General features: G+C 45.4%; 1 protein-coding gene across 1 annotated transcript in view; it reads left to right on the forward strand.

Moving 5' to 3' along the window:
- Window positions 1-13411, forward strand: part of LOC131195107 (cohesin subunit SA-3-like) — a 94107-nt gene that overhangs the window by 34102 nt on the left and 46594 nt on the right. The window contains exons 14-16 of the mRNA XM_058176736.1: window positions 2062-2160; window positions 12946-13025; window positions 13207-13314. Coding sequence (XP_058032719.1) covers window positions 2062-2160; window positions 12946-13025; window positions 13207-13314 — 287 coding nt within the window. The remainder of the gene's footprint in view (window positions 1-2061; window positions 2161-12945; window positions 13026-13206; window positions 13315-13411) is intronic.

Consider the following 13411-nt stretch of genomic DNA (forward strand, 5'->3'; position numbering starts at 1 on the left):
TGATCCGACCATGACATTGGTTCTGTTACTAAATCATCTAATACCAGATCATTTAACCACTGTCCAGAGACATAAATCAGATCCAGCATGCCTCCCCCCGTGTGCGTAGGGCCATCATTTACTCTAATGATGGCCCTACGAAGGTCGTCATGGAAGCCTGGAACTCCCGAGCTGCTGTCGATGACAAGCCAGCTGATGGCAAGTTGAAATCCCCCATGACTATAAGTCTGGGGGTCTCAACTGCCACAGCGGCAAGTACCTCCAACAGCTCAGGCAGGGCTGTGGTCACGCAGCAAGGAGCCAGGTACGCGATCAACAAGCCCAACTGATTCCTATGGCCCCACCGCACATAGAGGGATTCACAGCCGGCAAACTGAGGAACAGTGGCCTCCCTCGGCTCTAGATCTTCCTTAATGACAACCGCCACCCCCCCACCCCTACCTTGGACCCTCGGCTGATGAAATGCTCGGAAGCCTGGAGGGCACATCTCAACAAGGGGGACCCCCCCCTCAGGGCCCAACCAGGTCTCCGTAATGCCCATGAGGTCCGCGGACCCCCCCCCCTGAATAAGATCACAAATCAGGGGAGCCTTATGAACCACGGACCGGGCATTACATAACATCAGCCGAAGATCCAAGCTCTGAGGATCATGGCCACCCGAGGAACGGGTAGGGACTGAGGGGCCGGAGCACGTGATCGCTTTAAGACATCGCGCACGTGCTCCCAACACTCGATACGGCCCCCCCCTCCGCCATATCTGCCTCTCCCACTTACCGTACAGATTTTACACCGACGAGAAGAAATTCTTGGGCTTGGCAGCAGTAGTTAATTCTTCCTTGCTCATTTTCCCAGACACCTGTACAGCCTTTCAACATGAGTGGCTATGCCTTTTGCATACGGAGAGAAGTGATGCTACCAACTATCCTAGTTGTATTAATAACTGATGCAGGAAGGATGAGTTGTGGTCTTTAATGACAGTAAGTGGGAGATCTGCGATTGTGGTCACTGAGCGAAGTGATCTCATGATATTCACTTTAACCACCACTCTTCAGCGGCAGGGATTCTGGGCCCGATCAGGATTGTAAGTGGAGCACTACCTGTACAGTACGATTTGGTTCTCTTTCTCATTCTAAAGCTGTTCATGGCTTGGTCCTGGTGGCCTTAAAGCGGTCTTCCTCATCTTTGAGTCAGCAAGGAACGCTTTGTATCTCATTGCCGTCATCTAGAAGTGAAAGGGTTAAGGTCTTAGAAGTATATCTTTCCTGTTGCAGTCTCATTCTTAAGGAACTGGTGTATCCCATGGAGTAAGGGTGACCTCCTTCTTATTTGTACTTAGAAGACAACACAAATATATTTACCAGGATTATGGATTTTAATATTATTGGGGGTGCTTAGGAAAAGGCCATGTATCCATTTGTCTGGGAGGCTTTAATTTGAATCTCCATACTAAGTAGAGGACCAGGCTTGGTGGCCTATATAGGTTGTTCCAGTTCTGTGGGTCTTTTTACTGTATAATTGATTCATGTATCAGGCTTGTTACACAACAAAACCCTTCAGCTAACACACCCACTTTATGTATTGATTGTGATGATTAAGAGAAGAATGAAGTTGAAACATGAGAACTTTTCCTAAAATTGAAATCCCTTCAGGATTGAATGCAGAGATCCAAATTTCATTGCCCCCGGTGGAGAGCTGTCTATTACCTTCTGCCCATTATGCTCCCTTTTCCTGGTCTTGCAGTAATAGAGCTGTTACTCTGTGTAGTGCATTCTCTGGTAGTAAAGAACAATATTCCCATTTGGGTTATTATGTTGTCTCAATCTTTGCTTCTTAAGGGTCGAATGTCTCTCAATAGGACAGTTTCCAATTTCTGACCATTTTTGTTGTCTTTGCCATTTTCTGAACCTGATGCTGGTTGGGTTACTTGTCAGAGCTGACAAATGCAAATACACTACAAAGGGAAAGACTTGGTGTTACTCATCACTCTTTGCAGTTTTTAGACATTATTTGATTTCGGGCTTTGAGAAATCAAGTAGCCTGACAATGGGCTTTGTCTTGCAGCAGGGAGAGGTCCGACTTGGGTGCCTACTTGCACTGCAAGGCTTGTATTGCAGCCCAGAGATTGCCTCCCAGATGGAACTTTTCACCAGTCGCTTTAAGGTAAACAGCTATAATATGTCCCACTAACCTTGATGAGCAGACCCATCTTGAAAAGGTGGCAGGAATTTTATTAATGGGATAGGTCACTGTCCGCAGTTTCTTTTTGTATATTCTGGAAACATCCACTTTTCTCCGTGCTGCTATCGCATTCTGAGTTCATGAGTGAGAATCCTCAAAAAGCTGTTGGGAGTTGGGCAATATATAAATTAAGTAACTAACTAACAAAAACTTTCAGAAATAAACCAGACAACCTGTAACCTCTTGGGTCACAGTTTCAGAGATATTTTCTTCCTTAAACAGAGAATCAGAATGGCCACAGGTGGGAGTGAGGAGCTACTTCTGACCTTCCTTCCAGCTTCCCCATTGAGTGTCCTTATGGGAAGCTGGCACAGAACTTCACAAATCTCCTTTCTTTCCTTCCTCCTCCCTCTTTTCTTCCTTGCCTTCTTCCTTCTCTCCCTCCATCGTTCTGTCATTCTTTACCCTCCCACCCTCATCCTTCCTTTCTTCCTCATCCTCCCTTTCCTTCGCTTCCTCAAATTGCTGCCAACATCCCTATTTACTTTGCTTGTGGGAAGCTTGCAGGAAGAGTCAGTGGGGAAGCCAGCAGGAAGTCCCAAGGCCAACAGGTAGGTAAGTGGCTGCAGCTGGGTGGGAGTGAAGGGGTGTGCAATGGTTCAAGTCAGGAAAGATATCTGGGGGTGCACAAGGGATGCCCTATGGGGGAAGAATGCCTGGGGAGGTGTGAGAGATGCTATGCAGGACAGGTCGGGGGGGGGGCAGCATGTGGAAAGAACAATGCGGAGGGGATGCATGGGTGAAAGGTCCCTGGAATGGGGTGCTTAGTAGTGTGCAAGATGTGCCATGCAAGTCAGAGATGATGTGGGTTGAGAAGGGTGTGTGTGCACACTCCAAAAGTGCTGCATGGGTCGGGAAAGGTGCACAGATTGGGGAGGGTGTGGGGTAGTGCGCAAGAGATGGATGGGGAAGGCATGCAGGGGGAGAAGATTTGTGAGAGAGCAGCAGAAGTGAGAGTGCGGAAGTGGGATTGGCATGGGTCAGGAAGGGTATGTTTTTTTTCTCTCCCACTCTTTCTAGCAGACAGGTAAGTGACCGTTATTTATTTATTTTTTATTTTATTTTTCGTATTTTTATACCGCCCTATCTCCCTAGGGACTCAGGGCGGTTAACAACCAGATAAAAATATACATATAAATACAAATAAAAACATCCATTAAAAAACTTATTATAATTGGCCGAATAATTAAAATGATGATAATAAAAATAATAAAATCCCCATTAAAACCAATTCGAATTTAAAATCTAGTCCAGTCCTGCGCAAATAAATAGATGTGTCTTAAGCTCGCGGCGAAAGGTTCAGAGGTCAGGAAGTTGGCGAAGTCCTGGGGGAAGCTCGTTCCAGAGAGTGGGAGCCCCCACAGAGAAGGCCCTTCCCCTGGGTGTCGCCAGCCGGCACTGTTTGGCCGACGGCACCCTGAGGAGTCCCTCTCTGTGAGAGCGCACGGGTCGGTGAGAGGTATTCGGTAGCAGCAGGCGGTCCCGTAAATATCCCGGCCCTATGCCATGGAGCGCTTTGAAGATAGTCACCAAAACCTTGAAGCGCACCCGGAAGACCACAGGTAGGCAGTGCAGTCTGCGCAGGAGAGGTGTCACATGGGAGCCACGAGGGGCTCCGTCTATCACCCGCGCAGCCGCATTCTGAACTAACTGGAGCCTCCGGGTGCTCCTCAAGGGGAGCCCCATGTAGAGAACATTGCAGTAGTCCAGACGAGACGTCACGAGAGCGTGAGTGACTGTGCATAGGGCATCCCGGTCTAGAAAGGGTCGCAACTGGCGAACCAGGCGAACCTGGTAAAAAGCCCTCCTGGAGACGGCCGCCAAATGATCTTCCAAGGACAGCCATTCATCCAGGAGGACACCCAAGTTGCGCACCCTCTCCATTTGGGCCAATGACTCGCCCCCAACAGTCAGCCGCGGCTGCAGCTGACTGTACCGGGATGCCGGCATCCACAGCCACTCTGTCTTGGAGGGATTGAGCTTGAGCCTGTTTCTCCCCATCCAGACCCGTACGGCTTCCAGGCACCGGGACAGCACTTCGATAGCTTCGTTGGGGTGGCCCGGTGTGGAGAAGTACAGCTGAGTATCATCAGCGTACAGCTGGTACCTCACACCGAAGCCACTGATGATCTCACCCAGCGGCTTCATATAGATGTTGAACAGAAGGGGCAAGAGGATCGACCCCTGCGGCACCCCACAAGTGAGGCACCTCGCAGCCGATCTCTGCCCCCCTGTCAACACCGTCTGCGACCGATCGGAGAGATAGGAGGAGAACCACCGATAAACGGTGCCTCCCACCCCCAATCCCTCCAACCGGTGCAGCAGGATACCATGGTCGATGGTATCAAAAGCCGCTGAGAGGTCTAATAGGACCAAGGCAGAGAAATAACCCCTATCCCTGGCCCTCCAGAGATCATCCACCAACGCGACCAAAGCCGTCTCAGTGCTGTATCCGGGCCGAAAGCCGGACTGGAACGGGTCTAGATAGACAGTTTCATCCAGGTATCGGGGTAACTGACATGCCACCACACTCTCTACAACCTTCGCCGCGAAGCGAAGGTTGGAGACCGGACGATAATTACCTAATACAGCTGGGTCCAGGGAGGGCTTCTTGAGGAGAGGCCTCACTACCGCCTCTTTCTTTTTTTTTCTTTTTTTAAAAAAGTTTTATTTTGACATTCTTATCCAATAACATATCCAATAACATATTTAATGTACCATCATATACAATTAATCGGATCTGCCCGGTCACCACCCCCTTCCTTTTCCTTTTACTGTCCTTCTCTACCTTCTTCTACTTTCCATAACCATCCTCCCCCTCTCTTATCTACATCCTCTCCTCTTTCCTCCCTACTCCTTTCTTCTCCCTCTTCCCCTCTTCCTTCCTTTCCTCCTCCTCCTCTTCTCTTTCCTCCTTCTCTCTTCTACTTCCTTCTTTCCCATCATTCTAAAGTAGTAGCCAGGCAGGTCCGATCTTACATTAATTATACATCTTCAATCATCTTTGTACATTAACTATCAATCCATTTTCTGCCCCTCCTCCCTTCCCTTCCTCCCCACCCCCAGGACTTCGAGAACCGAATACAGGGTATAAAACTAACAACAAAATTAAAATCTAGCACAAATCATAATCCATAGTCATTCCTTAAAACCTCCACTCCTTCCAAAGACAAAGAAGATACTTTTCTTCCAATCCATTATATATCAGACCATTCCACTCCTAGAGTTCTCAGAAGTTTCCGATTGAGTTAGTGTTTATTCTTGAATAAAGTACATAGTTTTTAATATCCAACCTTCATCAATCAATATCAAAACAACGTTCCATCTTCCAATATTCACCAAGGGTTCTTCTAAAATGTCTTTCTTCCCTAAGCAGTCTCTCAAAAATAGTTCATATTTCCAACTTAGTTTCTTTAATTTTTCTGTCCAACCTTCAAGGGTAAGCAATAGTCCATCTTTTCACATCTTTAACATTTATATATACGACAAATAATATTACAAATATCCAAAGTATCAATTGTAATAGTTAAAATCTTCACTTTACCTTACTTATATCAAATAACATTATTAAAATTACACCTATAACTTATCCAAAATATATCTATTATAACAATTACATTCTAATTAACATTACATCCATCTCTTAAATATAATATTTAATCCAAATTCCTAAATTTTACTATCTATCCTCCAAAATTAAACAATATTCCATCTTCCTATTCCTTTATACCTTAAATATATCAAATAGTACCCCTAAAATTACACATTTATATCCACAATAAATCATTTACAAAAATTAACCATAATCATATATAATAAAGTTAAACATTCTCCCTCCCCTTCTTCTGTCTTACACATTTTCGACCATCTATTCACCATTCAACTTAACATCTGTTAACAAAGAATTCCCAATCTTTAATACATTAGTATAAAATCTCGTACTTTACAAATTGTGTTGAGAAAATACTTTCTTCCTTTATAATTCAGTGTTAAACCAGCTGGAACCTCCCATCTAAAATATATCTGATGTTTCTTAAGCTCATCCACCAGAAAGGCAAATTCTTTTCTCTTTCTTAACATTTTAGGAGGAATTTCCTTCATCATTATTATATCTTGTCCTAATATTTGAAATTTATTTTTATAAAATGCTTGCAAAATTCCATACCTAATCCTCTTATTTGTAAAATAAATAACCACATCTCTCGGTAAACACTTCTGCCTTGCCCACCAAGAATTAACACGATAAATTTTTCAATATTAACTTCAAAATCTTCTGGTTCCACTCCTCTATCTGAGCAAAGGCCTGAATAAAAATCTCTTTCAAATTTTTCTTCCTTACACTCTCTTATTCCTCTCACCCTTATAGCATATTCCATTAATTTATATTGTAATATAACACTTTCTTCCTCTGCCTAATCAGCCTTAACCTGAATATCATCTATTTTATTTTCTAAATTCAAATTAATTTGAACTTCATCTATTTTCCTTTGCAAATCTAAATTAATTTGGTTAAATTCATTCAGTCTTTCTTCTGTCTGTGTACTAGATAACAATAATGGAGTAATTGATTCCTTTAATTTTTCATCTCCTACTCTGCTCTTCCACCAAATCTTTAAAATCCAGTATTTCTTTCTCCATTTCATTAAATTTTGATCTATTTCTGAAAGATGAGCCCATAAGCTCCTGTAAAAATTCCTTAGACTTTCTTTAATATCCTCTCTCAATTTCCGTACCTGAAGTGAAGAAATTTCCAATATTTTAGAAGTGGTTAAATCTCTTTGCTTAAAAGCCATTTTTAAACTAAGTAATATCAAAAAGAAGAAAAAAGAAAGGGGGGGAATAAAAAGAAAAAAAAACCCAATAAATTTTTCTTCTTAAACACTGTAAGAAAAAGATAATAAAAAAAAAAAGAATAGATTTTTTTAAAAAAAATTCCATTTAGAAAAAAAATCTTGTTATTTTCTTCTTAAAGGTTCCACGCCAGCAATTGTAATCAGCATTTCCTTAGCTTTCACTTTCAAAACACAAAATGCCATCTTTCTTCATCTCCACTCTTCAAATAACTTCTCTGTCAGGGAGTTAAAATCATCTTACAAACAAATGCCAGCCCTCCTGCTTTCGACTCTGTCCGTGTTGACAATTTATCAATAATCCTCTTCAGTCACGGAGATGGACGCTGCGTTTTGCTCTGCTTTTGCAGAGGCGTTCTGGATTCTGGAGCTTTTTTTGAGCTATAGAAGGAGCGTTCCCATCAAACCACCAGAAATCATTCTGGGGCTTTTCTTGGGGGCTCAACTTCAGCTCAAATGCTCATCATCTCCCTCCTTGCCCGAGGGTAGAGATTTACGAGCTGTTGACAGCAGATTAACGCTGTCTAAACAGTTCTCACAGAATCACAAAGAACGGGCGGACTGAAATTGCCCACCATTTAGCGCAGCGGAGCCACCCGGAAGTCTCACTACCGCCTCTTTCAAGGCGGTCGGAAAGACCCTCTCCAGCAAAGAAGCATTCGTAATCTCCTGGAGCCAGCCTCGTGTCACCTCCTGAGGGGCCAGTACCAACCAGGAGGGGCACGGGTCCAGTAAACATGTGGTGGCGTTCAATCTACCTAGCAACCTGTCCATGTCCTCGGACATGGTTAGGGGGGTTGGGAGTGGGAGGCACCGTTTATCGGTGGTTCTCCTCCTACCTCTCTGACCGGACGCAGACGGTGTTGACGGGGCAGAGATCGACTCCGAAGTGCCTCCTGTGTGGGGTGCCGCAGGGGTCAATTCTCTCACCCCTCCTGTTCAACATCTATATGAAGCCGCTGGGTGAGATCATCAGTGGCTTTGGGGTGAGATACCAACTGTACGCTGATGATACTCAGCTGTACTTTTCCACCCCGGGCCACCCCAGCGAAGCTGTCGAAGTGCTGTCCCGGTGTTTGGAAGCCGTACGGGTCTGGATGGGGAGGAACAGGTTCAAACTTAATCCCTCCAAGACGGAGTGGCTGTGGATGCCGGCACCTCGGTACAGTCAGCTGCAGATGCGGCTGTCTATCGGGGGCGAGTCGTTGGCCCCGATGGAGAAGGTACGCAACTTGGGCGTGCTCCTGGATGATCGGTTGTCCTTTGAAGATCATTTGACGACCGTTTCCAGGAGAGCTTTTTATCAGGTTCGCCTGATCCGCCAGTTGCGTCCCTTCCTGGACCGGGATGCCCTATGCACGGTCACTCATGCTCTCGTTACTTCTCGCCTGGACTACTGCAATGCTCTCTACATGGGGCTCCCCTTGAAGAGCACTCGGAGACTCCAGTTAGTTCAGAATGCAGCTGCGCGGGTTATTGAGGGAGCATCACGGAGCTCCCACGTAACACCTATCCTGCGCAGACTGCACTGGCTACCTGTGGTCTTCCGTGTGGTCTTCCGGGTGCGCTTCAAGGTATTGGTGACGACCTTTAAAGCGCTTCATGGCTTAGGACTGGGATACTTACGGAACCGTCTTCTGCCGGCTTCAATCTCCCAACGACCGGTGCGTTCTCACAGAGAGGGTCTCCTCAGGGTGCCGTCTGCCAAACAATGTCGGCTGGCGGTCCCCAGAGGGAGGGCCTTCTCTGTGGGGGCTCCTACCCTGTGGAACGAGCTCCCCCTGGACTCCGACAACTGCCCGACCTTAGGACCTTTCGCCGCGAACTTAAAACCTATTTGTTTCATCTTGCTGGACTGGCTTAACTTTTAAAAACTTTTAAATGGTTTTATTGGGGTTTTTAAATTTTAGTGATTTTACAGGGTGTAATTGTATTTTAGCCTTGCCAATTGAATAAGTTTTTTAGGGGTAGTTTTTATTTTATTTATTTATTTATTTATTTATTATTCATATTTGTATACCGCCCTATCTCCCGAAGGACTCAGGGCGGTTCACAGGCATATAAAACATTTATATACAAATTAAAATAATCATTAAAAAGCTTATTCTAATGCCCAATTATTAAAAATAGAAATATAAATATTAAAACCAATTTAAAACCCCTATAAATTTAAAATCTAAGCCAGTCCTGCACAGATGAATAAATGTGTCTTGAGCTCGCGACGGAAGGTTCGGAGGTCCGGAAGTTGACGAAGTCCTGGGGGGAGTTCGTTCCAGAGGGTGGGAGCCCCCACAGAGAAGGCCCTTCCCCTGGGCGTCGCCAGACGACACTGCCTAGCTGACGGCACCCTGAGGAGTCCCTCTCTGTGAGAGCGCACGGGTCGGTGAGAGGTATTCGGTAGCAGTAGGCGGTCCCAGAATAACCCGCCCTATGCCATGGAGCGCTTTGAAGGTGGTTACCAAAACCTTGAAGCGCACCCGAAGGCCACAGGTAGCCAGTGCAGTCTGCGCAGGATTGGTGTCACACGGGAGCCACGAGGGCTCCTCTATAACCCAGCGCAGCCGCATTCTGAACTAACTGCAGCCTCCGGATGCCCTTCAAGGGGAGCCCCATGTAGAGAACATTGCAGTAATCCAGGCGAGACGTCACGAGGCGTGAGTGACCGTGCATAGGCATCCCGGTTCAGAAAGGTGCAACTGGCGCACCAGGCGAACCTGGTAAAAGCTCTCCTGGAGACGGCCGTCAAATGATCTTCAAAAGACAGCCGTTCATCCAGGAGGACGCCCAAGTTGCGCACCCCTTCCATCGGGGCCAATGACTCGCCCCCAACAGTCAGCCGAGGACTCAGCTGACTGTACCGAGATGCCGGCATCCACAGCCACTCTGTCTTGGAGGGATTGAGCTTGAGCCTGTTTCTCCCCATCCAGACCCGTACGGCCTCCAAGCACCGGGACAACACTTCGATAGCTTCGTTGGGGTGGCCCGGTGTGCAAAAGTACAGCTGGGTGTCATCAGCGTACAGCTGGTACCTCACACCGAAGCCACTGATGATCTCACCCAGCGGCTTCATATAGATGTTGAACAGAAGGGGCGAGAGGATTGACCCCTGCAGCACCCCACAAGTGAGGCGCCTCGGAGCCGACCTCTGCCCCCCTGTCAACACCGTCTGCGACCGATCGGAGAGATAGGAGGAGAACCACCGATAAACGGTGCCTCCCAATCCCCCCAACCGGCGCAGCAGGATACCATGGTCGATGGTATCGAAAGCCGCTGAGAGGTCTAATAGGACCAGGGCAGAGGAACATCCCCTATCCCTGGCCCTCCAGAGATCATCCACCAACGCGACCAAAGCCGTCTCAGTGCTGTAACCGGGCCGGAAGCCGGACTGGAACGGGTCTAGATAGACAGTTTCATCCAGGTGTAAGGGAAGCTGATATGCCACCACACTCTCTACAACCTTCGCCGCAAAGCTTTCTTATTGTTTAACTAGTAGACCAAAATTGAGTTTAAAATATTGCAGAAGATGAGATCAAGGCAATTGTTGAGCCTAGTGTTGTTCGTTACCAATTGATCGAGCCTCAGAGTTGTAACAGCATTGTATAGGGTTTCATGTATAGGTTCGGTTGTACATTTGTTTAGAGCCCAATTAATAAGAGGTAAATTGAGGTCACCAAGAAAAATAAGGGGGTGCGGGCAGGAGGCTACCCACATTAGTAATGGAGTTAGATTGTTCGTATGACCAAGGTTAATTAGAGATAAGATTTATGATCACAATTGGGACTGGAATTTCCATTGTATGTTGGTGCGGTCATAAAACAAGTCATCACATGACAATCCAATTTTACGACCATTTTTACTGTAGTAGGTAAGCAAATCAGCACGACTGATCGCTCAGCTTGTCCAATTGTGACTCGTTGTTGGAAACCAGCTGGGATGGTCACGAACCTGTGACCACAGGAGGTTTTAACTGGTTGTAAAGGTGAGCGAGTTGCCAAATGCCCAAATTGCCATCATGTGATTGCAGGGCTGCTGTGAAGGTTGTAAGTGCAAGGACAGGTCGTAAACTTTTTTTGAGGCGTCATAACTTTGAGCCATTGTTAAACAAACTAGTTGAGGCCTGCCTGTTTCTTGGAGACATCTGTATCAATGGCATAGAGCAGGGGTGTCAAACTTGCGAGCTGGATGCGTCACGTGCTGGCCACGCCCACCCCCGGTTTAGCAAAGGGGGAAAAAGTTGTGATATGTCATGTGACAACAACATGAGTTTGACACCCGTGGCATAGAGCATAGCATGTGCAACAGGTAATAGTAATAGAGCATACTCTGATGATTAGTATAGAGTAAGGTAATCCTCAACTTATTACAGTTCGTTTAGTGACTGTTCAAAGTTACAACAGCACTGAAAAAAGTGACTTATGACCGTTTTTCATAGTTACAGCCTTTGCAACATCCCCACAAACATGATCAAAATTCAGACACTTGGCAACTGGGTAATATTTATGATGGTCACAGTATCCCGGGATCCTGAAAAACAAAGTCAATGGGCAAGCCAGATTCACTTAACCAGGTTACTAATTAATCAACTGTTGTGGCAAGAAAGATTGTAAAATGGGGAAAAACTCAACAAATGTCTCATATCACAACAGTGATGGGTCATACCTGCTGGGGTGATGGGTCATACCTGCTGAACATTTGTGACCCTTATTTGGAAGTTTTCTAAGCTTCCTCTTTTTCTTTTCATTGCACAAGAGTAACTTAGCAACTTTAATTTTTGTAACTTGCATATTGTGATCACCAAACCATCACACAATTACTGCATGCTACAGCAATATAGAGTTAGTCAGGTTGCCTTTGAAGACAGCTGGCACAGAGCACTGTGGCTAAATTATTTGTGGGAAAATCCATTCTTGCAGTTTAATTATTTTGAAGTTGGTATAGTGGCTGCAAAAGACTTCCAGAAATGCTCAGGACAGCCCTGTTTTTGAGATGTCAAAATGAAGTACACTTTACATCCTCAGATAGGCAACTCGCATTTTAGCTGTGTCCCAAAAAGGAGAGTTTCATTGTGGGGTAAATGCCCACTTAACTAAAGAGCCAAAGTTATTGGAGATAAAAGATGCAACACAATCTTGTTATGTTCCAACACAACTACAGTAATCACTGGGCTCTTCACCAGAAGAACACAGAGGAGTCCTAAAGCTCATAGGGTAGTTACTGGCTATGTCCCTTCTGAAATGATACGTAAGAATTGCAGTTGAAATGTAGCATTTGAGAAAGAGCAAGACTCGACCTTATTACCAGCAGACTTGGTATGTTTAAATTCTGTATTTCTAAGGAGACTCCAAGCCTGCCTTTCCACCCATATTAGCCTCTTTCAACAAAAACTTCCTTTATTTCACCCATCTCCCTTCACACTGAGGAAAGGATAGCAACCTGTTTTTTGTAATCTAGCTCCTTCCTCTCCAGGGTCATCCAGCAGTTTCAGGCATGCCGGCTCTTTCAAGATTCTGGGTCCCTGATAGCAATCAAATATGTACAAGTGAAATATATTATTTGTTCTCTACAATGCCCTGGCAGAGGAGAGGAGTCTTGACTGGAGGCAGGTTCCTAGAGTTGTGTATTTACATAGTGGAGGTTCAGTGCACCTGTGGTGGCTTTTATAAATTACAAAATGTTGACAACAAAGATATGGAATGATCATATAAATGTATAAGCCAGCAAGCTGAAACACATTTGTCTGTTAAGTACAGAAATATACATTTGATGCATTTTCAAGGAGATAGTTAACCATTCCTAAAAAGTGGGTGGTATTCTAGTTGGTATTCTCCCCCCTCCAGTACCTCTTGTTTTTCTGCAGGAACGAATTGTGTCCATGGTTCTGGATAAAGAGCCCCAAGTGGCAACGGAAGCTGTGAGGCTGCTTACTCTTATCCTTCAGTAAGTGATGCCAAAAGTAATCTGAAGACACTGTTAGCATTTGAATTGCTCCTCAAAGTCAATATTCTCTGCACAGACTGGCAGAGGGTCTCCTGTGTTTTGAGTCTGTCCTTTCTACCCTGACTTAGAAGTGTTGGGAATTGGTATTTTTCATGTGCATTTAAGATTGGTCTCCGTGCAGGAATATGGACGGTGCACTAACTAACACTGACTGTGAAAGAGTCTTCCCACTGGTTTATGCTTCCAGTCGTCCTTTAGCAGCTGCTGCAGGTGGATTTTTATACAGAAAGTGAGTATGGTTCTCCCCCCCCCCCTCCAATGCATCTCAGCATACTGAGTAAGCACTCTATTGTGCATTGGAATGAAATTTCTTTTTTCTTCCCAAA

Source organism: Ahaetulla prasina, chromosome 3, assembly GCF_028640845.1.
Source record: "Ahaetulla prasina isolate Xishuangbanna chromosome 3, ASM2864084v1, whole genome shotgun sequence".
NCBI classification, from domain to species: domain Eukaryota; kingdom Metazoa; phylum Chordata; class Lepidosauria; order Squamata; family Colubridae; genus Ahaetulla; species Ahaetulla prasina.